The 26369-nt window shown below is 36.2% G+C and overlaps 1 protein-coding gene across 15 annotated transcripts in view; it reads right to left on the reverse strand.

Moving 5' to 3' along the window:
• Positions 1 to 355: 355 nt before the first annotated feature.
• Positions 356 to 26369, reverse strand: part of IQSEC1 (IQ motif and Sec7 domain ArfGEF 1) — a 356135-nt gene continuing 330121 nt past the window's right edge. For 12 of the 15 annotated variants that reach the window (XM_074914136.1, XM_074914133.1, XM_074914138.1 and 9 more), the window contains 8 exons: positions 24199 to 24338; positions 22567 to 22596; positions 20189 to 20314; positions 18376 to 18475; positions 14771 to 14944; positions 13934 to 14110; positions 6399 to 6448; positions 356 to 5067 (listed from right to left, as the gene is read on the reverse strand). In XM_074914136.1, the coding sequence (XP_074770237.1) occupies positions 4471 to 5067; positions 6399 to 6448; positions 13934 to 14110; positions 14771 to 14944; positions 18376 to 18475; positions 20189 to 20314; positions 22567 to 22596; positions 24199 to 24338 (1394 nt within the window). In that variant the 3' untranslated portion in view covers positions 356 to 4470. The remainder of the gene's footprint in view (positions 5068 to 6398; positions 6449 to 13933; positions 14111 to 14770; positions 14945 to 18375; positions 18476 to 20188; positions 20315 to 22566; positions 22597 to 24198; positions 24339 to 26369) is intronic. The other 3 variants (XM_074914135.1, XM_074914144.1, XM_074914148.1) reach the window with 2 other exon arrangements.

Consider the following 26369-nt stretch of genomic DNA (forward strand, 5'->3'; position numbering starts at 1 on the left):
TTGAATGTTTTGGTAAATAGAGCACCAAAAAGCCTCTTCAGCATTACCTCCCATTGTTTACAGATTTAGGTGTTGTATTTATTGCTCTTTAGGATACTTTGGAACTAAACATATTTAAACAGCACCACCAAGCAAATCAAAACCTATTGAGAAGGGATGACAGTCTCCACAGTACTGACCACCATTTCCACCAACTTCTCCTTAACTTAAGATGAAGACTGAAATCTTGGCCCCTTTTGAAGTGAGTGGCAGAAATCCCATTGATTCAGCAGGGCCAGCATACCATTGGAAGGAATTTCCTTCATTTCAAGTCTGAAGAGTTGAAGTTCTTGGATTACAGAAAATGAGAAACAAAGAGTTTTAAATGATTTATTTGATTTCTCCACATGATCACAGTTATAGTTTTACATCAATAGGGTCTGTTACTACTTACAAACAGAATGCATATTAAAATGAAAGCACTCCTTTCTTCCCCATAGTTACAAAAGGGGTCTCAAGCCTCCCCAGAACAGAAGCTTCTTGTAAGCATAATGTTTTTTTGAAGTCTTTAACAGTCTGCATTCAAGACCTAATTCTAACAGTTTAATACAACTCAAAGCTGATTTAAGTTCCTAGCAGGAGATAGGCAACCTCAAAGTGACTGCAGACTTATAGTAATACTAATTTACACACTATGTACAATTTAGAGCGTTATCTAGTCCCTCTACTGGTCCCATTTTCACCACCCCTTTTTCTCTTTTCCAAATTTAATCTTGTTATTGGTTCCACTTTTCTTTTAAATATATACACAATAATCCATTTTGCAGGCAAGAAGTGCGATGGTATTTTACAACGGAACAGCAAAATGCATGCTTAACTGCAGAAAACACACAGCTTCATATGGAACAGCAAGTCAACATCTAGAGATTCATTGTTTAAATATCTGCTGACTGTCTCTCAGCTCATTTTATCAAGAAACAAGAGGCTTCTGCTGCATGCAGTACATGATGGGAAAATCATTCTACACTGTATGTTAGACTTGTTTTTTTTTTAGCAATACAAGACGCACATTATATTAGGATGAACTTTGTTTTTTTGTTTTTACATTGTTTTACATTTCATTCTTAACTTAAAAAAATAAAAACCCCAAATATATATTTGATTGTTGTCCCAGAAAAGATTTTTGTTGCCACACCTTAATTTCTTTACGTTTTCCTTTCATTTTTTCAAATCAGTATTACTACTTTGCCACATCATTTATGGGAAAAGAGAAACGTGGTCACTTTATGCAGTTCTGTACCAGTTTTTAATTGGCAATGGCATTTAAGAAAAAAACCCTCTCAATTCTACTCCTGCCTGCAGGCTGAAAAAATTAATTTTCTTAACCACACACAGTGTTAAAGTACTATCATTTTCCTATTCTAGGCATGATCGACACTGCTCGAAGCAACTGTTAATCAAGGACGGAGTCAGAGAGGTTATACTACAACCCTAAACAATCAGCAAAGTTCTTAGGACTTATGCTGACACCAAGACATTTTTGTTTGTTTAAAGTACATATAAACACAGAGTCTAAAAAAAAAAAAAATTGAGTCCACTGTTTCTCCTCATTGACTTGAAACAACAGTTTACAAATACTGTGCTCTTGTATGACCAGTTTTGGTTTTTAAACCAGCTGCAAAATGATCTGTGATTTTACACGTGCAACTTAATGCACCTAGAGGGTAGGCACAAGCTCTTTCCTCACATGTACATGAAATCATGTGTAAATGGCTTTTTGCATGCATGTTTGTGACATGTCCTGAACATTTAATTGATTGCACATGGAAAATCAGTAGTCAAGCATTAAAATGTGGCTTACTGTGTACTTTTAGAAGATTTATACGTAACTCTAATTTAAATGAATGAAAGGGGTTTTTAAACATAAAGCAAAGGCAGATCTGGGAGATTTAACATCTTCATTGTTAATTAACACAGCTAGTCAGATTTTCCTCTCCACTGCTACTGCATATTCTGCATTTATTCCATACACAGGCAGTTTTACTTACAGTATAACTCTGCATCTGAAACAAGTACAGACTCCGTCACTCAGTGAAGAGGAGCATTCTTACCTCTGTTTTAATTAAAAGATGCAGTTTCTGAAAGATGTTTGTACTTGAATGGTTCTTTATCTTTTCTGGAACAACCTATAAATTACAGTTAGACTCTACTATTGGTACAGATGTATGAAGAAAAGTCTACATATTGAAATATGTTATCACTTTACTTCAACTAATATCAACAGTAACACTGATATATTTTGCAAATATACAATATGTAGAGTGTAGCCTCACACTAATAACATTAGATGACATGCAGACAGATCTACTTTCCCTTATAAGAACAGTATATTTTTTTAAAACTGCAAGGAACAGAGCCTCAGGGGACCCATACGAGCCCTCTTAAGGTAAGCCGCAGAATTTAGAATAGTATGAGTGATACTTAAAAATAATAATGTAATTACTCATTTTCTTTTCGTGAAGATAATTTAGAGAAGGAGCAGGAAAGGGGAAAACATATTGCACATGTGTGAAACAAACGTGGACAGCTTTAAACAAAAGGCTAAACTCTAGATTGCTGTATTTGCTCTCTGTGGAGGTTAACAAAGTGCTCAGTTTGCAGTTTTGCTGGTATTGTGGTATCAATGGTATGAAAGGGAAAAAATTGCTCAGCCTCACCCCCCCCCCGCCCCCCAATATTAGAGACGCCATGAGCAAGCCAATATGAAAAGTCGCTATCTTGTTCTTATGTCCTCATTATTCCTGACAATTTTATTACTGTTAAATAGAAAATCAACTGGTTGTTATATTGTTACTTTTACCCATCTCACACTGGAACTTTTTGCTCATCCTCTTCAAGGTTTGCTTTTAGGCTGGTACAGTTTTGCAGTTGTGATTCCTTTGTCTCTACTGTTTAGGTGTAAAGTCCTTGCAGTGGCTCAAAATGCTGAAACTACAAAGTAGGCGCCATGTATAACTTTGTACAGGATTTCGGGATAAAAATGGTATATAAATTTGCAAATGGTTTGATTACAACACATAAGCAACAACAGCACAGCCTGTTTTTATGTGATGTCTTGCAACTAACTGGACTATGGAAGTGAGGGTTTGAGCATAAACTCAGCCTGCTGAGTGCTGGGTACTTTCAAACTAACAAATGTGATGAGTAAAAATGGTGAAGCCACTTTGTTGCTAGCACATGGCTACATGGAATTACATTTTTTATTAATATATATATAAAATCCCTATACTAAATTCTAAAACAAACCTTCAAGTTTTAGAGCACTTCCACCTGGAAACGCTCTGGCTAGAATTCAGCTTCATTGGGCGTAAAAATGAGAAATTATGGTAAACGGGAAACAAAGTAGCTGAGAAAGATGGAAGTTTGCCATTTTCATGTTTGAGATGAATGTTTTTGCAGTGTATACATGCACCTGTCCTAACTCTTCATGTGTGTGGGTGTTAACTCATATGCATACAAAAGAAACGTGGATCATGTAAATTCACAGTTATCACAGCCTTTAAAGTGTCTAAGAATTCGAGTGACCAATGCTTGCAGATGACCACTGGTAAATGGTCATCCTACATTGCTACGGTACAATTACTGCATCTTAACGAGTTTGCTTACCTGAAATAGCAGAGCAGTTATAATACTGATTACGTATGATATTATTGTGTTAATAAAATAAGGATTTATACAAAGCAGTATTTGACTACAACATTTAAATGCTATGTTACTTGGCACATTTAGTAATGATTGCTTAGAAATCTTAGCAAGTCCAGAGGACTTTTAATGAAAATACTGAAATGTCTGAAATTGTGTCTAACGTTTAATGTTTTTGGTCTACTCTTTCATATGCTATTCATCTACTATACTGTCCTATCAAGTAAGTGGAATTCCTTGTAAAGTCTATATTGCTAGTTTTGTGGACTGAAAAAATTTCTTTCCAAGCACAAATGTTAACTATACAGTATATATATATTTATATCTTTATATATTTATATTATATAAAGTTTACTTACGTACTTTCATCAACCATATCAGGTCTACTTTTTTTTTTTTTTTTGCCCATTGACAATAAAAGAGCAAGAACGCAACACACGGTTCTGTATCACTTTTTTCCTTTTTTCATAGACTAAGTTTTTATTATGCATGTAAAACCGTCAAGGGATTTGGTGTAAAAGGTAGCTTTACTCATATTCAGCAAGCAGCATGTTTTCAAGGCAGTTTGGAAGTAAGAACTAATGAGATGGTAAACATCTATCGAGTAGGTAAGTAAAACCAGTATCGATCGCGCTAACTTGAATTATTTTATTTCGTAACAGAAAGCCTTTACGCTCACACAGCTCAATTAAATTGTCTAGGTAAAAACTGACGATTCTACTTGTTGCTTCCTGTAAGTGCCTTTGTAACTGCGTTTAAAACTACAGTTATGAGGAGGGTCGAGATGTTCTAGACTATTGTGCTGATGCCACTGTGTTTGGGCTTAGTGCTGGCTGAAGTGGAGGGAGGTGGTGGCGGTCCGTGGTGATGCTGGGGGTGAGCAGAGTGCCCCGGGTGTGGAGGGGGCAGCGGCGGGTGAGGAGCGTGGGTGTGCTGCGCGTGGGGGTGCTGCATGTACGGAGCGTGCTGGGAGTGCGCCGCGTGCTGGGAGTGGGGCCCGTGTTGGTGATACTGGTGCAGGTGCTGGATGTGCTGGGGAGGGTGGTAGTGGTGGTGGTGGTGGTAGGGCGGCGGGTTCTGCTGCAGGTGGCAGTACTGCGAGTGGTGGGAGTGCACCTGGGCCTGGGTCTGCCCCTCCGCGGGCCCTGCGTGATGCATGGCGGAAGGATGCTGTGAGTGCTGCTGATGTGGGATTACTGGAGGGTGCGGAGGTTGCTGTGATGAACCAGATGGTGGATGGCCTTGGGAAGGTGGCTTTCCCCTTTTACTACCAAATAAGGAACCTAGGAGTGAGGAGGAGTTAGGCATAGTCTGGTGAGGGCGAGATGGACACTCTCGGGTTGATGTAGCTCTTCGGCGCATGTGAGGACTGCTAATGATGGACCCCTAAAAAGAAATTAATAGAAATAAAAATTAAAAAAATCTTAAAATGTTTAAAAGAAAAAGTTCACACTGACCCACAAACTCCTCCTTCAGTGTTCACATGGGTGGACTATGTTAAGTGTTCTAGGAAAAGTTTTACTTCCACTTTCTCTAAGTTGCCAGTGAGGCACTCGTGCCCTTCTTGGGGTATTTTAAGCATTAAATGTTTCTCTGTCAGTACTCTGATATCGAAAGCTATGACTTTAAATAAGAAAAATGTCACGGAAGAGTAATATGACATAAGCCCAAGGAGTGTGTTTTTAAAGGAAAAATACATTTTAAAATACTGTAAAAAATACCATATTTGTTTTTTTACAACAAAAAACAAAACTACATTAAATTCAACCTAAATAGTTAAACACACAGCAGCAAATGTTACAGTTACAATTCAGATTTCAAAACAGTATTTTAAACTTTTTTTTTTTTAATAGTAGTTTTCCACTACTATATGCCACAGTGCTGCTTCTCAGGCCTACCTCTGAATTATGTGTTAAATGGAACCATACCATTTTTGCCACTAAGCTTTCTATGTGATTGTGTTCTGACCTGGGGTCAAAAGTTTTCTATTATTTAGTCTGGAATGGTGTATTCAGTTTCCGGAAGTTTGGGGTTTGTATTTTTTTAAAAGAGTTATGGAACACAACAGTACTTAGGCAAAGTGTGCTAGATTTAAACTGCAATCTACCTAAAGCAAACATAAAAAAAAAAATATTAAAAAAAAGAGGAAAAAATCTGCAAGCTGAATTCAGAGACATGAACAGTATATATAAATGGTTTGAAGATGAATGAAATCTCATGAAATCCACATTGAATTCACCTATCTTAGTATTTTTTTCCTCCCATGCCCTATCTGTGCAATTCCATGGTGTCATGACTGCATACATTTAGCAATTTAACTTGAAAATAAGCAATGGGAATGGTTGAGCATGAAAGTCAATAGTCGTAGCTAAATATCAAACAGCAAGAACAGTGTACTTCGTAACAAAGAGCAAGTGGGCTTTTAAGCTGGGACCAGACTGAAATGGTGGCAAAAGGACACATCGTATTCATTTAACCATGCTTGCAGGAACAAAGGGAACAAGGTTAGCTCAAACCAAAAATGGCATTGGTCTAAAACAAGCTGTCAGTGCTTTTTAAGCTGGAAGAATACCGAGTGAGTAGCCTAGGCATGCATTTTATTTGAGGCAGGCAGGTTATATGTTAGAAGAAAAAAGAGCAAAAAAATATGTATATAAAAGAAAGGTTTGAAATGCACATCATCACATCCAGCTAGACATCAGTAACTTCCTACTTACTTCCATATTGCTGTCTAGCGATCCTGCACTGCTGCGTCGCCCACGCTTGCCTGCCCAGGACATGCAACACCATAGATTAGAGACTGAGACAAGACCCGGGTGAAAAACAGCTGCTTTCCCTGAATCACTAGCGGAGCCTCTAAATGCAACTAGAGGGGCTGCAGGGGGGTTAACATTGCACTGGACTGCTACAGCAGCTACTAAGGCAGAAACTTGGATTTTTAAGGCCATTAGTTCTATTAAGTTTCTGTACCTGACTAATTTTTAAGAGGCATTGTTGTTGTGAATTAACTATCATTAGCGGGGTGTGATTTTTTATTTTGTACAACTCTTAAAATACATGTAATTTTAGCATTTATGTTTAATAGTATGGTTATGATGTTGACCAGCAACAATTTTAAATTGTTCAATTTCCTGGAATCTAATTGTCTATGAAGTTTCTTTCTTTAAGGCAACTTGTAGCATATATATATATATTTCTGGGGTGGTATTAATTTAAATACAAAATATTGGCATATTCTGAACTTCAGTGTAGGGCATTGGTGAGGGGCATCAGTTTCATAATTTCATTTCAGTTTTTGATCCTCAGTGGATTTCATATAATCTTCTTTCATGAGGTTTAAAAAAAACTAAACTTAATTTTTTATCAATAAATCTGGAATCTGTCATGACATTATGGCTAGATTTCGTTTGTTTAGCTGTGCAGTGCTTTATCTAGAAGAATGATGGATTTCTTTTCCAGTATTCTCAAATTGCCAAAGATAGTTGCCTAAAACTACACATGAAACACCAGATTGTTTGCCTAAAGAGCCAGAATACGTCGGTGGCTATATGTAGGATACAGGATCCCAGATTTTCTCTCTCATTTCACAGGAGAGAAAATAGCATTTGGCTGCAGGGGAAATAAGTATTTTTTAAAAGATAGCTTGGTGAGCATTGCTTTGCAAAGTTTCAAATACTTCACTGGCAGGATGTGTAAACAAAGCTAGCCTTTGAAGAGTGGTCAGGTTCTCAAAGCTTCTCTAAAATCTGCATGTTTTTATAAATCTACATTTTCTCAATGCTTTCTCTTTCTTTCTTGTGAGGCCAAACACCAAAGACAAACTCCACTCTGTAGTACATTCCTGTCTTCAGAATCTTTAACAGGTGGTTTTGGAGAGGAAAGTGAAGATTTCAGCATCACTGAACCTGTAAGCCACATCTTTAGAAGCCCAAAAGGCACACAGTATGAGAGCTAGAGAGAACTTTGGGACTGTAAGTGGGACTCCACAGTGATTCCTTGGAGGTTCACCCTTATTTCTTGACATACCCTCTCAGTTCAGACTACCTGTAAGTCTCATAAGATCAGCATGAACTAAAAATACTACCTCTTGGATCCATAACCATAACTCTGACCTGGTTGGTCATGGGGTGCCACACTGCAACATGAGTTTCTCCTAAGAGCAACAGTTCTGTTTAGACTACTGTACCATTTCCCCCTCTGTCATTACCACCAAGAGTTACTCCCCAGTATAAATCCCTCTACATTGCTATTAAATTGAGGGGAATGCGCATTTGTGGTCAAGGTGTTTTGTTCGGCTTGTTAAATTTGTTGGAAATTTGAACAATTCCCCTAGACAGGCTCTTTGTCAAAAGCTTTGTGGTTCATCCCTTGCTGCAGTTTTAGCCTCATCAAAACCCTAACTGCTATCTTATGAACCCCCAAGAAAAACTGGGTTTGATAATCCCTTATTTTTATTTCTCATCAGGCTTTGATATTTTTCTGCTCTGCTAAGGAGATTAGTATTGAGTAACACTCAAATCATCCTTCTTGCTGATTCAAAACACAAATGAACATAGCCATCTCTTAACTTAGTGGCCAGTATTGCAAATAAGACAGACAGCTGCCACAAGTCATTAAATGTGGCCACAAATGAAGGAAAACAGGAAAATCTAATGCCTGTAGCATATGGCAAAGTCTCTTAATAAAATAACCATGAACACGGTATATACACAATATATATGGATAGAAAGAGGCAGATGGATTTTTGCTTACGATAACTTCAGGGTACAGTAGTACTAGCAAAGCCAAGACCAAGAGAAAATCCTACTTAAAATGCCTGTGATTTCCCTCAGATAGGCACTATCACAATAAAGAGCGCTTTGTTTATTTTCTTAAAACCAAGTCAAACCCAATTCTGTATTGACATACAGTGTGATATGAAAGCTATTAAGTAAATCTTCTAGAGCATTCCCCCTGCCAATGTGTGTTTATACAATACTGTTCTCTAGTTTTGAGATGTCATCTCATCTCAAAAATGCTTCCCTAGAGCTGCAGCGTTCAAATGCATTTCAGGAAAATGGTGACTCTTGACTAGAATCGTATGTAAGTGTAACTCTGTACTCACATAATAATTAGCAGCTGTGATGTAAAGCAAGGTGGTATTTATCAAATCTGAAGACCAGTTTTGCTTAATATCTTCAGATCCACTTAAAATTTTTAAGGATGTTACTTAGAGCAGTTTTAAATTTATTTTTATAAAACTAAATTTCAGTTAATTTAATTATTTTCTGATTCACTCCAACAATTCATTGACATTAGATATGAATATTCTTGGTAAGAAATCTTTAACTTATGTAAGTACAATATGTCCCATATATGTACATGCATTACATGGGACTAAGAATATTTCAACTGTATAGTGTAAATATTAAGTGATCAAAATATTTCTATGAACTTGAATATTCCAAAAGAAAATACAGAGTTTCATTAATAAAAATCAATTCTATCTTGCAGAAATTGATCTCTCAGATCTGCAGATCATGACAGTAAGTGTAAATATTTCTCACTGCTACCCTATGTTTCTTGAAATTCTGTTCTATGCCAGTGAGACACACTGATATCTAAACAATGTATTATGATCTGGCTTTGTATGTCTTGGGGAAAAAAAGTTTGGAAAAAAATTCTAAATTAAGGTTTTGGTAAAGCAAACTAATGTGGCAGCTCTTACAATGATGAATTGTTATACCAGCCTCCAAAGGCTGTGAAACTGATATCCCTGCAGCAGCAGCAGAATGTGTAACCATCTAGATGCTGATTTGATAGGTATTACCCAACCTGATTTGCTCAGAATGATCTAAATAATATCCTCTAATCATTACTTTAGAAACAACTTTCCAGGGTGAAAAGACTCTCTGTAACCTTCATATTTTCATCCTGTTTTCTGGGTGAAAGAGGTATAGTCTTGGGATCACACACCAGTTATGAAAATAGTTTCTTGGCATCTTTAAACAGAATAATATATATAACAATATCAGAATAATATTCCTAAAATACTGATTAAGTCCCAGGAGATGAGAAATCTGCATAAGCACACCTCACCTTGCTAAACTCCTCTTTCACTGGAAAAGCAATCAATGTCTCTTCCATAGGACAGAAAAGTTGTTGATACAAAGGTATTTTTATATAGTGAGGGGTGCCTTTGTACAACATACTTGTAAAATGGTTTGGTATTAACATACACATATCACAAGAGATTTCATACAAATCTGTTTTATTTAAAAATATCAGTAAGTTCTATCACGCCCGTTACTGTTGCTATTTCATTGAAGAATAGGAAATATAACAACAGTGACAAGAGACAGGAAAAATCTCTCCCTGCTTGGTAAAGCTCTTCTAATAAGGGAGAAAAAGACTGCTAGTATCCTCTGACCTATATAGTGCACCCAGATCCACGGGAGAGGAAGAAGACGGTCACCTAGTAACCCTGTCTGCATCACATGAGAGAGGAGCCAAGGGGCTGCACCGTCCCACCACAGATTTATTCAGCAGATGAAGGGATTCTGTAAATGCATGAACTCAAAGAGTCTTGTTAAGGGGATTATGATGTTCAGAAGTTTCACAGTCTTTTTCATTGCAATTTGGAATATAGGAAATTTTTAAAAATACATGATGAAATTGTTAAAAAAATAAAAATTAAAAAAGGTTAAAGGTTGACCACCGAGATTATATGCAATACACAAACAGAATTATTTTAGTTCTGGAACTACTTTATGGTTTTGGCTTGGGTTTGTTTTTGTTCTTTTTAAAGTAGTCTCTCCTGCTCTGTGATTGTTTGGAGATAGCTCAGGAGATTATCAGACAAGCACAACTTATATTAACAGTAACCATTGTAACCATTATACCATCCTGCAGTTCTTTGCAGATTCTATCTAATATTACGTAGGTATGCTAGTTATATATTACCAAGGCAAATCATAAAACTACAATTTCTAAACCAGTGCAGTGTATAAATATTTCCCCTCGCCTTACAGTTTAGGGATGGGGGGAATAAAGCTTGATTTGCACAGGTGCTCACCACAGTAAACTCCATGTGAAAGCACCGGTCCTCCAGCAACTCAGAGTCACTGGAATTCAGACTGACTAGCCTAAAATCAGTCAAGAAACCTGTGAGAGATACAGAATCAGAAATGCACCAGTCCAATCCTCCATGCTTGCTTTAGGGACCAAATCATTCTTCCCATGTACTAATGGCCATGATGGGACTTCACACCTTTCACATCTTTCTGTAAACGTACTTATCATGTAATTGTATATGGAGTAAGTGGTGAAATGTCCAAAATTCTTTCTGAACCCATAAAACTCAGCTTTAACTACATTAAAACTTGTCTGTCTTCTAATATTTTTATGTAGATTAAGAATTTCTAAAGTCTGAGACAAATTCAGTTCTTCCTTGACTATAGCTCAAGAATGTGTAATAAAAATGGTATCTTTTTCTTTTGAGAAAAATAAAGTGTTAAATACTTTTGCCATTTTTACATCTCAAAACAGTTGGTTACTACATTCTGCCTTTTATTCCATGGAAAGAATTGACAATCCACAATGAACAATACTATCTTTAAAATTAAGAGACCCTCATGCACATACTTTTTGCAATTATGTCTTAAACTATGGTGGCAAATGCATGGAAGAACAACCACCAGGAAATTATTCCTGACACTGTTTCCTGACAGAGAAATCTTGCCTTTTGTTACTGCTTACAGTTTAGGAGTCAGAATCATTCAGGGTATCAACATTCATTAGATCTAAGCAGCTTATAAATCATCACTCTTTTCCAAGAGAGAAATTTAAAGTCACTTTCCACAGCCACCATTTAGTACTGCAATATCTAGCAGAGAGTAATGGACTGTTTTCTTAAATAGTTTTGTCATATACCCGTGCAACCAAAATGCTGTTCAATCAGATTTCCCCTTCACTGAATAACTATTTTAAAATTTTCAATTTGTATTTGCAATGTTCATTGGACAATTATCTGCCTTACTGCATAAATATGCAACCAGGCAATCTTCTCATGTTTATTAGATTTATTTCTGTTTAAATGTAGAACGGAACTCTCTAAAAATCCACTTTCATCATGCCTTTTCCTACAGAAAGACACTCGTCCACACACAGTCCCACTATTCTTGTTCCTCCTCCTTTTTGATTCTGTGTTTCATGCACAAAAAGAACTGAGGCAACCTAACTCAGTGTTGCTTTACAAAAGCAATTTAGTATGGGATAATCACTGGGATGCAGTATCTTGCTAACTGAGAGATTTATATGTTTTTCTATGGATCATCTGTCCCATATTAAAACAAAATCAGCCTCACATGCAACCTATTCACTGAGAAAAGCCAGAAAAGACATGTATAATCTCATTAAAATTACATCAAATAACAAAGCAAATAACAGGTATGTAATTTCTCAAGTCAGTTGCACTGCACAAGACCAAACAGAAACTCTCCATAATTCTCAACTCATTCAGGTTAAAATTAAGTTTAGTTGGGTTTAACAAAGTCATTGATAAACCCTGCAGTCTGTGAGTGATTTTTACTTTTTATTATGGAAAAAAAATATTTTCGGTAATAAGCATGCCAATTGTAGGCATGCCCTGTTGAAACATGGAATGTTTTCATGATTATAAATACTTGTTTACTGCACAAAACCCATAACATGAATTTAAATACATGGCAATGTTTGAAAGACAAGGATGAAAATTTCCTATGGGATGAAAAAAATTAATCAGAAATCATGTTCATGGGTACAGATACTCACTGAACTCACATATTCAACAATATGGCAGTTCTCATTCTAATGAAATAAACACAAAACAACAAAAAAGGATGATGGAAGTACCCTCAAATCAGAGATAATAGTGGTGAAGACTAGTGGCTTGATCTAAAATCCATTGAAGCCAATCAAGCACCAGTATTCAACTTCAGCCTGATTTTGGATCAAGGTCCTAGTCCTTTTTAATGAAGCAAATGGACATATGAGTATGAAAGCCTAAACAGAGAATAAAATAATTGAAAGAGCTCACTCTCTACATATTTGTATGCGCATACATATACCCACAAAACACAGGCTGTAATTTCAATTTATAACAATTTTATTTATTGTAGCATAGCTAAAAATCTCTTCTTTAAAGAGTTAAAAAAAGGAAAAAGATGAGTAGTGTCTACTACCAAAGATATACACAGTATTGAAATTATTACTATACTGTAAATCACCACTGCAATTAAAAGAACAAATCAGAGTATGTAACACAGACTATATACTAAAAAAAATAATTAAAAATGTATCTATGTATAGTTGCTACTATCCCCAGAAGTCCTTTCTGAACAGTGGGCATGGTGTTCAGATACGACTTCTTGTAAATGACAGGAATCATGTTTAACACAGGTTACTGCCCACAGTAGCCTGTATTGCATGGGTATGCCAGCTGTGTATTGCCAAGGTAAACTGTAACGTAAAAACATACCAAATTTCCTCTGGCTTTTCTTTGGCTAAAAAATCACACCACCACTCCTTTCTAGTCTTTGGCTATATTAACCAGTTAATATATCTTAAGACACATCAGTGGTTTTGTGGGATATCAGTATTCTTGTCCACTAGAGCTTGCTTTATTATATTTGCAATAGTATTTCACAACAACCTCTTCTGCAAGAATTGGGAACTATATCTTGAGTTACAAAACAATAAAAGAGCATCTGGGACACACTGCGTCTGAATTATGTAGCTCTAGGCAGAATTTAGTAGGGCTTCACTCAATTTCATTCATCAGTGTGGTAACACAGGTACACTTGAGCACAAAATGCACAGAAAGCGGTCATTACACAAAGACCAGTTTCTTTTCTTGTCTTTCTAAGCCTATCGTATGAAGGGGAAGAAGCAAAGGGGAAGAAAAAAAGAAAGGAAAACTAAGTGGGTTACTCCTATTACAAGCCAACCATTTTTTTAATAGAACACTTACAATTTTTCCTCTGTCTTCACTCTCCTTTAAAAGTATATATAGCAATCTACAATGGTTTAAATGCTTTCAAATAGTGGTTGCTTAATAGAACAAGGGTGAAAAACAAACAGAAATTAAACACGAACTATGAAAGAGGAGCTATTGGAAATGATTGAAGTTTCAGTATTACTGGTTCTGGAAGCCCACTGAGAGCTGGGCTTTACACACACCATTCACACATCTTTGCATGCACTAGTCGGAGCAAGGAAATAAGGCAGTGCCTACCTGCTTCAGACAGGTCTCGGAGGGAGCTGCTCAGTGCGCTTCTTTTCAGCCCCTCCCCAGTAGCATAGCTGTCATCCAGGCAAGCTCTGTTCAGCGTCCCATTGCCAGAATCTTTTTTCAGGCTGGAGCATTGAGACATGCTTGGACGCACCACACCCTTCTGTTTTTCTAGCTCAGCTGAAACAAAGAGAGTAATTTTGCAATTGATATTTTATTGACTATAATGAGGGACATGGTAACAACACAACTTCTGTATGTGATCCCAGATTACTGTGAATAATAGGTAAGAGTTCATTCTGGCACTGTTAAATGCCAGAGAGAAGCTTCACTCCTGTACTAAGAGCTTTATACTACAGCACAGAGGATGAACGGCTATTCCTCTTTTGGAAAAACAGAAGATAAAATTCCATGTTTAGACACTTGTGTAACTTCCAGCAAAATATATCAATTTGTACTATGGCTACCTAATTGAGAAAAGACAGGAATATCAGGATGGAAATGAAGAAAAATGCAGTGAAAACTTATTTGAAGAATTTCAGTGATGTAAATTAACCCTAAAATTCTTACTGTAATTTATACTACAAGTTACAAATCCATCTCTCCTCTGTCCATTGCTATTTGCAGTTTGTCCAGGCTAAACTTCCACTGTAGCTACACTGCAGTAAATAATAGTCAATGAACTCAGCTGGGGCTTAAGATGTCATTGGGTTTTTCCTCTTTCTATAATCAAAGCCATGCAAAAACCCCACGTTATTTTGAACTTGAGTTGTAATGGGTTATACACATATTCAAGATGTTCTTATTTTGATCAGCTTGAAAACGCTCTATTATATGTACCTTTGTACTTACACTCTATTCTGTGCTTTTCCATTTCTTGAACCTCTGCAATTGACTCCCTCAAATCGTCTGTAAACTTCTTCCTGTCCTGAGGATTTGGTGCATTGAAATTTATCAGTACTTTGATATCTGCTCCTGGAACAGCTGACGTGAGCCGAATACCATTGGGATAATCTAGAAGAAAGAGTCAAGAAAAAATAAGCTCTGAATATTCTGATTACTTTCCTTTTATATATAAAAAAACTCCACAAACCAAAAACCTAAAGGCTTTTTACTAATATTACCATATGGGGGACAAAGTCAGAGAAATAAAAGTCTAAAGGCACAGAATCAGAATGAAAATCCCCAAGACACATTGGAACTGCTTAACTGTCAAGATACCAAACAAATATTGAAAGATAGTCTTTATGCAGCTATTACCTGTTACCTAAGGTACAATGTAAAACATAAAAGAAAAATCCATGAAAAACCCAGAAAAATTAAGGGGATATTTTTTGTTTCATGGAACACGTCCCATTACCTGCCTTACTCAATTGTGACCAAAGTTTTGCTGAGTAAAAACTATTTGAATACATCTCAAGTACTAGAAACTGTCTTATACTTTTAACTTAAATTTGCAGGAAGGCAAACACACTAGCATGTACAGCTTTTAGTATTTCCTTTTAAGCTGTGTTCCCTGGACATCATACTTTTCTTTTTTTTTTTTAAAGAAAGTTACAATTATCTGTGAAATTACATACTGAGGAAGTAAAAGGGGTGGATTGTGTCTGTGTCCCACTTTTGGCCCATATTATGGACATCTTCACAATAAAAGGCCGATTTTTCAGCAAACTGTCTTTGCTTTTTTTCTAGCTGTACAACTAAGAATGCAAATTTTAACAGCTGGTCAAACGTAACTCCTGGCTGAGACAGAAGTTTCATTTACAAAAAGCTAGCTTATCATGAAGATACATTCTGTTGTAAAAAACAGAATCAGCCTTTGCTTGAAGCACAGACCTGTAGAAATGGGGTGTCAGAAAACCTTAAAATGTGCATTCTAATTCACAATGTTTTCTTTTACTCAACTGCCTGACCTTATTGGTTTGCTAAAGCTCTCAAATATTTACTTACGTATTCAACCTGAAGTTCAAGTGCTCCCATGTACTAAAAATTCATTCCCTCAAGAACCAGCAGATGATGTAAGGTAGTCTCTTCCCACAAAGCCATTAGGTTTCAACAAGACTTAAAATATTAAGAAACGAGTGAAAATGCTACACTTTTTAAAAAGGATATCTTAACTTCCAAATCAGAGTTGCAACTAAAAGTGAAGCAAGTCCATTTACCATTCTCAGGTGAAAAAATGTGCCAACTACCACAAGTATCAAAGGGTACAGAGGGGAAGGAGGGAGCAAGAATTTGGGGCTTCTGCCGCGGTCTGATATCAACATCTCACACAGAAGTAATGTATAGCTGACCTGCTTCTGACCACATGACAACTGCAACTACCTTCACCCAAATAAGACAGACACCTCAAGTTGTCTGCAGCTGCTGTCATGCAGAATACAGCCAAATGGTCAAAAGTGCAGGAGTGGTGGTAGGCAAGCTAACAGGTGGGGAGCGGGTATAACACCATGTACCCTTTTGAACACTGAGACTGGATATGCAGCAAACAGCTCTAGAAAGTGCACCACTTGCAGGAGGGAAATGTTTATGAAACAAAACAAGAAAACTCGGTAACCCTGAAGTCACATGGGCTACCTTCACATATGAACAAATGAATGAATTTCCACATACTAAACAAACTAAAATATTTTATACTTCTCTACATTGTACTGATGAAGTATCAGGAAACATACAAGTATTTCATTATTTCAGATACACTATCTCTGAAGTGATCTACTCTCCCTTTATATTTTGTCAGTGATTTTCACTGAAAATGTAAAATATGCTTCCCCTTATGGCCTATTTATTAGAGATATATGATATTACTTCCCCTTTAGAGCTCATCTGTCCTGCAATGTAATTGACTTCTATCATTACAAGTCAATTCTTCTATCATCAGTGTCAATGATATTGTTCAACCTAACCACTAGTGAAACCAGTATTTTTGTTGCTTCTGCTTTTGTGACATCAAATTTTATTAACTTGAAACCCGCCGATTCCAACAGCTGCTACACAGAGATTTACTGAATGGCATGATGGTGCTGGCCAAAACACCCCAGACCGTGTCAGGATATGAATTTTACAAACCAGGGGGAAGAATACTTCTTTCTCCCAGCTGGAAAATACTGCATTCCACTTAACAGGCATCAATATTCAAAGTACAGTTAGCTCACTGATTCACTGTAGTGAATTCACCTTAGGAGCCCAACTATGTCTATCCAAGTGTCTCAGTCAAAATGCCTCCAGCTTACTGAGAGGAATCCAACTCTTTACTCCTAGTTTCACTATAGGTATTTTTGTTTGCAGATATTTTTGTTTCACTATAGATATTTAAGTTTACTTGAATAAAGTATTTCTACTTTGCATGCTTATGAGTTTCAAAAAATAATTTATTTGACTTGACATCAGAGGAATTATATATTCTATTTTTAGTACAATCCAGGATAGAAACATTTGGCCTTCCTATCTAAAAATGAATTTTTTATCATATAATATGTGCACAAGAGACAGAGAATGAATGTGTATGCATATAAATAACCCGCAGGCTACATCGCCGCTATAAACTCTACAAACTCTTCCTTTTTGAAATCTCCAGATGCTTTGACTCAACAACAGAGACTTCTTTTGAGCGAGATGAGCACTGGAGCACATTCTCAAGGACAAGCAAAAACTATGAGCCTTCCACAACAGAAAATCACAGAAACTACTGAATGTCACACTGAACTGTATCCAGTTTATGATGAAGGTCAAGGTTTGGTTTACAAACCATGAAGTCAGGTCAATAGACTGTCTCCCTACGAACCATACAAACAACTGTGCTCTGCTACGTTATTACTGATGCTGCCTCTGGGCTTAAAATCAGAACATAGCAAACTATTTGCTTTTTGTTGGGCTTTTGTCTGCTAAGACTAAGCTTGACAAATTTTAATGATAAAAGGAGTATCAGATTGATGCAGATAACAATTGACATAAACAAAAGGTGGCAGAAAATACAAACTAATCCAGAATCTCTGCTTTGTATTTGTATGAGTACACATTACCTAGGCACAAAGTTAAGATATAAATCAGGAAAATAAATTAAATAGTGCTTTGAATCACACATATCATTATAGTAGTAATTATTTATCATCATACATTCAGTATATATATACACATACAGCTAACTGTACCACTGACTCAGCAACAGATATATTTGTTTCTTTACAAACGTTTTATTCAAGTATTCACAAACAACACATTTGGCTAGATTTGGCTTCTGACTAAAACGACAAAAATCCAACAGCAGTCTTGCTGTTTCTCATGCTGATACCATCTTGTTTTAAACTTTAGGGCTAAAGTAAATTCAGTGCAATTTTATTCCTAAATTCAGAATCAAGTTCTATCCATCCCTTTCACTCACACCATTTTTTATTTTATTTTATTTATAAATAAAATGGTCATCTAAAAAGAGAGGAAAGACTTACACTGGTTCTCAAAAAGAAGAACTTGCATTCCATAGAGGGAAAATGACTGTCGAAAACTGTATGTAACTGAGTTCTTCTTCTTTTGAAAAATCTTGGTCACCTGAAAGTCATCAAATAAACAAAATGAAATATCCCTTTTACCATATTTGTCCATGGAAAATCACTGTTCTTAAGAATTAGCATACGAGAAAACATTTTATGACAAAGAAAGCTATAATCTGCCAAAAAAATATGAACTTGTAATTTTTTCCTTTTCTCTTCTTTTGCAACTAATGTATTTAATCTACTAGTACTGAAAAAAACAAAGCTACCTTTGAAGCATTGGTATCTCTTAACCAGAAGGTTCAATATTTTATCCAGATACAATGTCTTTGTGTTCTCTATTCTCCAGAACTCTACTTCTTGAAATTCCAGAAAGAAAAAAACCCTGCATCCTTACTGTGCACTGTACAAGATAGCAAAAATGTAAATAGGTTTAAAACATCCTTTTTAAAAAAACTTAGCTACTACCACATGCTTTTTTCTTAGTCTGACTACAGGCAGGACACGCCTATGGACCTCTCCACACAAGTTTAATTCTTAGCCCTTATTCTCAGGTGCTGTGACCTTCCAAATCCACTTCACTTCCGTGTAGCTCCAAATACTGTCTTACACTACCTCATCCAATGATGCCCTGTTTTCCCTATGATTGGTACAGCACCTACCACAACGAAAGCTCCAAGTCTAGGGAAACCCTTACTTTTTGCTACCATTGCAGTAATATACTACTACTTACTGTCAATTTTGGGGTTCTCCTAAAGTGTGAATGCAACCACTATTTTATAACCAAGAGGTTTATTTTTACTAGTTCCTTCTAATTTTAACTTTTGGGGATGACATTTTACTGGAACTGACAAATTTGGTCTATTATTACTCCCAAATCAGTTTGATAAAACTACTGACATCTGAGTAAATAAAAACCAACAGAAAACATGCAACCTGAAGATGACAATGTTCCATCATTTTACACCCAAGCTCACCTTTATAACTAGGAGGTTATACTCACAGTCAAAAGGATTAATTTTTTAATTTATTTACTTCCTGCTTTTAAGGTCTGAAGGTATGCAAAAATTACATACAATAAAATTGTGCATCTGAAGTGCGCCTTTTTTTAACAAAACATGAAATAATTAGTTTATTTCTTAGTTCTCAGGGAACAGACAAATACATGCCAAATTGGAGTGCAACAATTTTTCCTATTTTTAAGAATAAATCAACCAAATAATTCCAAGCTGTCACTAGATTTGTATGTCTGTTTTACAAATTTTGTACAAATTGACTGGGTCAAGTTAAATGCAGACGAAAAAGTAAAGTCAACTGTAAAATGTATTTCAACATATCCTTTTCCTATTTCAATGAATAAACATATCAGCTTCATAGAACATTTAAGGTATACAAAGTAGTATGTAATTTTATTTTTCCAGAAGTAACTTGAATTTATTATTCATGGAATACAAAATGTCTCTGTTTTCCCATTAGGGAAATGGGTAAACTGGAGATAATTTTTGTTCTTTGTAGTAAAAGCTATTGCACCAAAGTACTTTCTGACAATAGTGTAGTAACCAATAAAAGGCTTCAGTTTAAAAGCAAATTATAGATAATGAAGAAAATAAAGAAAATTTAAATCTTAATCATCCCAAGATTGTTGGAGTGCTGAGTGATAGGTAATAGATATTTACTTTTAGGAATGCTCATGCACTTAACTGCCACTAATATCATGGGGACAGGCGTTTCTGAATACCTCACTAGAAGTCTATCACCTGAAAATACATACCACAAGAAGATCATTAAATAAAAATATTTCTCGCTGGTGCAATCCAAGCTTCTGAGGTTTATTTGGATCTGGAACTTCAAACAGCCTACAGTAGCAAACAAGCCTCCGGTGGGGTAGAGAGAGGACCTATGATAATACAAAAGTTGATGGTTAATATAGCAATATTTAGCCAAGAAAGAGCATCTTTCATACCCAGAGTCTTATTTTGAATATTTCAGATATTTTTACCTCTAAGCCCATTAGACTTTTTTATCAAAGGACCAACAACAGAAAGATAAAGATTTATATGCCACAAACTTGCATGACATTGAAACTTCATCAGAGTTTTTATATAAAACATTCTCTAACAGCTTGCATTCTGTATATGGATGCCAATGAAAGTTTTACTGGGGATAGTTTTACTCTGTGAAATGGTAAAACCTTGAAAGAACTTAAGATTAAGCAAGTGGGAGCTCAAAGCAAAGGATGTTTGCTTTCCTGAGCATTTTTACATAACTTTATTAGAAGAAAGGATGCAAAGCAACTTTAGCTTTTGCGAGATGAATACACTGATGTTGTAGATTACTTTTTGTCAGCCACTGAGTTAATTCAATTTGTTCATTTCCTAATACCAAGGAAATAGTGACGTCAGGAAAAAGTAAATGCATTTCTGGCTTATTTTCTCAAGCTGGCAAGAAAACCAAGAATAATTTTCCGTTTTCTGATTTGAAATGTCTGCTGAAGCTATCTCTGAAGCTGCTGTTTTCAACCTAGTGAGACTTCATTTCTTTCAAATGATATCATCTTGTCAACAATATTAAAAGAAATGCCTTGAACTTTTAAAATTTGAAGTAGAGAATATTCTGTGGTAACTAGACATATATTTCATTTATAAATTCTACGTTCTGCATGAGAATTATGAGATTTATTAGGCAAGACTGTTTATGCTGCTTTTTTGTCCACATGAATGGGGGGGTGGAGTGGGGAGAAAAATTGGGGAAAAAGAGTTCAAGATTCACTATCTGCCCTTGTTCCTGGTTGGTTATCAAGTCATTTGGTGAGATACCAGTTTTTCCCCAAAATCGAATGATAACTATATTGAATGATAAAATGCTAAAGCAGTTATCTGTGGCATTAGCTTAATTACCCTCCCTGAACTTCCAAGGATTTAAGAAAAAACCCCGACATGTTCTAAAGGAGCCAGTGTGGTGAAGAATGGTTTCTATTTTCAGGCTGTTCTTGTAACTGAACAGCTTACATGGCTTCTCGGTGAAAAGTGGCAGGAATAAATGTTACACGTTCTCGTTCTCTCCCACCTCCAGACTTAGTTTCCCCAGCACATGACAGTCTGAGGTTTGCTACAGCAAGGTAACAAAACCCAAGGGTAGTCACTGAGCCTATGAACTTGCAAACAATTACAGTGAGCTCTGGTATTGAAATTTAACTCTAGACAATGCTTTTGCTCATAGCAGTGGATGATGCGGTTAAATTCCCTTACACCATATTTTATAAAGGTCACATCGTTCAGTTTGTTTTTACAGTCCATTGGTACTGCTAGACATGCATCCCTGAAACAATGACAGGTACTTCAGAATATGAAGCCAGCTTTGCATGATTTTAATTGCTTATACAGAAAAAGGAAAAAATAGAAGACTGAAAAAACACATGAAAGTTTAAAGTTCCTTCTCTGGATTGTCCTAAGTGAAGACATTAATGCAGAGTGCAGTTATAATTGAGAACAACAAAAAAAAAATCATTAAGATAAAATTTGTATGAGGTAATCAGATTTCTGAGCACTATGTGCACTCTTCTGCTATGAGGTGGTTTCTTTGTTCAAAACAACTAGCAATAATGTTTTCATGAAATTAAAGTAAGTGGAATACTACATTAAATGAATAGATTTAGAAATATTACTGAATATGCCTATAACTTAAATCTGGAATCAATATTTTGTCAGTTCATCTACTTTTCAGAAGAGAACTGTTGAATTAACTGCCAACATCTCTCTAGAGGTCATTCAATGCTGAAACGGATCAGAAAGATTAAACACACCAGGGCCCAGGTGGAAAGGTGAGGTGCAAGGGTCATTTTACTTATTTGTTTATTCATTACTGGCTGTCTAATTTCTACATTGATAATGGCATTTGAAATGCATAAAAAGTGTACTGAAAAAAGGTCTAGAAAACTCTTGACAATACATTAAGCAATCTCTGGGAAATATATTTTTAAGGAAGTCTTTATACTTTGGAGAGTTATTACAACAATAGGAAAATTTTGCTTGAAAGAAGCCAAATTTTTTAAAAAGTTAAAAAGTAATAGAATGCATTATTGCCAATTTAAGAAAATGCTGCCAGTTAAAATGACTATAAATTTTGAAGGAGTATGAGAGAAATACCTACACAACCAAGTCCATGATGCAGAGATCCAATCTACAGTAGAAAGACATATACAAGTTCATTAAACTTCAGAGAAACACAGTACTGTATCATAGCAAGTAAATACGTCACGGTCTTACTATGACTAAATGCCTATAAAGTAAAAACAAATATTTCTATCAATAAAGACTGTTGGCCTTTTCCTAAATTTTCTTTCACACAGTTAAAAAGTCTCTCAACAGAAGAATCCTTGAACCTAGGACTCCATTGAGGGCATTGTTTTCTTAATCCCATTTAATTTACAAGGTCAGGATTAGTTTCAGGATTTGAATTGCCAGATGCCTGAATAAAAAAGAACCATGAAAAAAACATCTCCCACAGAAGCCTATATAGAAACCTAAATCCCCAAACAATTATTGAAAAGAAATTTCATATGAAAGTGTGACTGTCAAATACTGACTTTAGAGTATTTATTTCCCTTCTCAAAAATATGTAAAAGCTTTTATTAAGGACATTTTGCTTTCTCTCTCCCCTGCCTCTTCCAAGAGATCTCCTCAATATTTCCTTACAGGGAAATAGAGTAAATCTGATTTTTAAAAATTTAAACTTTTTTTTTTTGGTGGTCCCTGATTCTCTTTCCCTCTCACACGTTGCGGCTTGTCTGAGAAGAGATGACAATTCAAAGCTCTTTAAGAGTAGTAGGGAGAATCCTGACATCCATGCTCTTTTTCTTAGTAAAAAATCCCTATCCCATCAGTCCCTGCTGCACTGAAGTTCCCCAGACCTGATAAAAAACTGATGTAGGACATCAAAAACATGCAAGTCTACTCTTTTTTTGGCTTTGTTCTGGGCTGCCTTTGAGACTACTAAACATGAAGATTTTCAGAATATGACTCTAGGACTTGAGTTCAGGAGGGCTGTGTGTTCACTGTCCCTCTCCACATTAAAGACCACTGTTAGCATGTCAAATATTGGTCTTAGTATCTCTGTGTTCACTCAGCTCCTAAAACAAAGGGGAAAGCGGTGTGGCCTTTCTTTTCTCTCTCCTTTTCCAGCAGATGCTTTAAGGATTAATTTATATAGCAAATTATTTCAGGATTTTTCCCACAAAGCAAGAGGTATCTTTAATGCATTAGAATCCTTGAGACCTGATTTCCAGATAAGTTCCGAGACAAAATGACACAATCTCCCCTTACAAATAAAAGTTCATAGAGCTAGCTGCAAAGCTGGGGAAGACACCGATGTGAGCAGAAGTTCTCTATTACTCTTGCAAATGATGGAGCCATAACTAATAGCATAAATGCTGAAATAAGATTCTCTGTAACATCACTTTAAAAAATACTTCAATTCTCTTGAAACAAATGCAAGAACTGCCTAAAATGCAGATATTTCAGTGTAATTTCAGAATCATAAAGCTTCACATAAAGAGTTTAAGACTCGTAATGTCACCGCTCATGAATACCAGACTGCATCATCTGCACTGTGTGAATACTCCAAAATTAAAACCAACCTTACAGCAAATTACTTGGACAATTTCTGCCTTTTACCATTTATCAACCAATTTATAATTCTAAGCAACACATTTCTGTATTGTTCTATACTGTACATTGCCCTACATGCCCTTAGTAACTGACAGGCAGTGCAAAGTGAACTTACCGGTTTCTTTCCCACTATGAGTTTTTCAACCTTCTGGACTTGGGATACATGATCCTCATTCGTCTTCAGTTCCCGTTTGCGGATTCGCTCATAAATGCCAATCAGCATTTCTCGTGGGATATCCTCACCATCATCTACACCTGCAGCAGCCGACAGTTTCTATTATTAACCTGGCTCTGAATGATCTAACAAACACTGCTACTCCTCAGCAATGTAGGCTTCTCAACAAGGAGAGGACAAGAACATGGGCAATCTTTGCTTCCTCCGCCAACAGTAATGCCAGTGTTGCCTAAGACTGATGTACTTGTTTATGTTTTGCTTTATAGCTGCCAGTACTCTGTCAGCTGATGTCTCCTATGCTGACCTTGTGCCTACCTTACCAAAGCAGCAGAAGTTATGTTACTCATTACTGAGGCACTGATTTTTGTCCCAAACTTGCTGTCCCAAATATGTCAAGACATTGATGGAAATTGCACAGGTTTGTTTTTTTTATTTTAAAACTCTAATCTAAAACTAAGCCATGAAAAGGCTAATTTCCTAGTACATTCTTTTTTTCTTTTAAGTTTCCTCTGTTTGGTATTAAAGCTCAAATGCGTTAAATAACCCTTTAGACCCCAAAATCTCCATATGTTCTCCTCCTAGGAGTATACCACTGTGAGGAAACAGAACAACCATACAATTTTGCCTCTGTCTCAATGTTACTTAACACTGTGTTCATAAAATAATTTTCTAGATGAGAACCTTATGAACCCCTAGTGAAATTAATATAACCAATATTTCCTGTATGATTTAAAAACCAGTTTACTCTGGAAAACCAAAATCAACAGAATAGCCTAGTTACAGTATTACTGTTTACCACTGTATGATTATCACTGGCATGTCAGTATTCTAACAAATGCCACAGTGTCTTGAATGCTTGATCCTGAATTTTTAATAGCAGTGGAAGGAGTCCAATTTCAATAAGTGATTAAATGGGATTTCCAGAGGACAGGGAGATCCATGTCGATTTTACAAATGGGTTTTAGAGCAATAACCTCTTATCAGAAGACAAAATATAATATTTTGTCACCCAGTGGAACAACTGCTCACATAAAAAAATTCTGTGATAGAATACAGTTTCTTTGCAACTAGAAGCAAGCAAAACAGTCTCTGTTCTGTTCCACATGAGCAAGTCTTCCACAGACCACCCTTTGCAATTCAGTCATTTAAAGTTAGAGGCAAGGTAGCCTGTTATAAAAATGCGTACAGTAAGAAGAAATTGCTGGCATTCAGGCTGGAGCTCAGAGAACGTACTGTATTTAATACAACAAATATAACTGTAGTATTATGCTAAGAGATGAATATCAGGCCTTTTTTAATCTTTGTGGACTTTATGATAAAATACCAACACTAACTTAAATTTTCCTAAGCGAAAACATCTGCTTAGCATAGATTGTTCATTAATGCCTTATATAAATCTAAGGCAGTAAAATCACCAAAGAGGACTTTCATTTTCAAGATCTGAAATGCCAGAACACCACAGGTATTTTTTTTTTTACTAATACTAAAATGAAAGTACCACACACACACGTAAACTCAAATTGCCATGCATCTGAGATACGCCACTGTATTTTTATATATTAAGCAACTTGATTCTGTCTTTTGGCCATGCAGCCCACTTTTAAGATATCGCTGAGAAAATGGCTGTTAAACAATACATCAGTTCTTGCTGCTGCCTCCAGTAGTGGGCCTGCTCTGCTGTCACACTGCTCGAACCATTGCTGCCAAAAGGAGAGAGACTGTGCACTAAGTCGTGCTTATCCTGTGCTTAAAAGCAGGGGGAGGAGGAGGAGAGGGTTGTAATGACTGAGCAGGCAATTTTCCTGGCCTTTGCACAAACACACAGTAATGGAACTATAGTAAAAGCTGCTTTTCCCTATGGGCACAAACCATCTTAAAGGAAAAAAAGGGATGGGGACTTCAGCCTCATTTTATTTCTCAAACATCTGAGTGCTCTTCTCTGATAAAAGGTAAATGCTGTCTGATCCATTCTTCCTTGAGTGCCCAGGAATAAGAGGAGGTATCATCTCCTCGTGCACAATCTTCCTCCTCAGTGCTACAGTGACTACTTCCTGACAGGCAAAGCAAAGTAATGGTCGAGCTGAGACTTCAGAAAGAACCACGATAGAAAG

Source organism: Athene noctua, chromosome 10 (assembly GCF_965140245.1).
Source record: "Athene noctua chromosome 10, bAthNoc1.hap1.1, whole genome shotgun sequence".
NCBI lineage: Eukaryota > Metazoa > Chordata > Aves > Strigiformes > Strigidae > Athene > Athene noctua.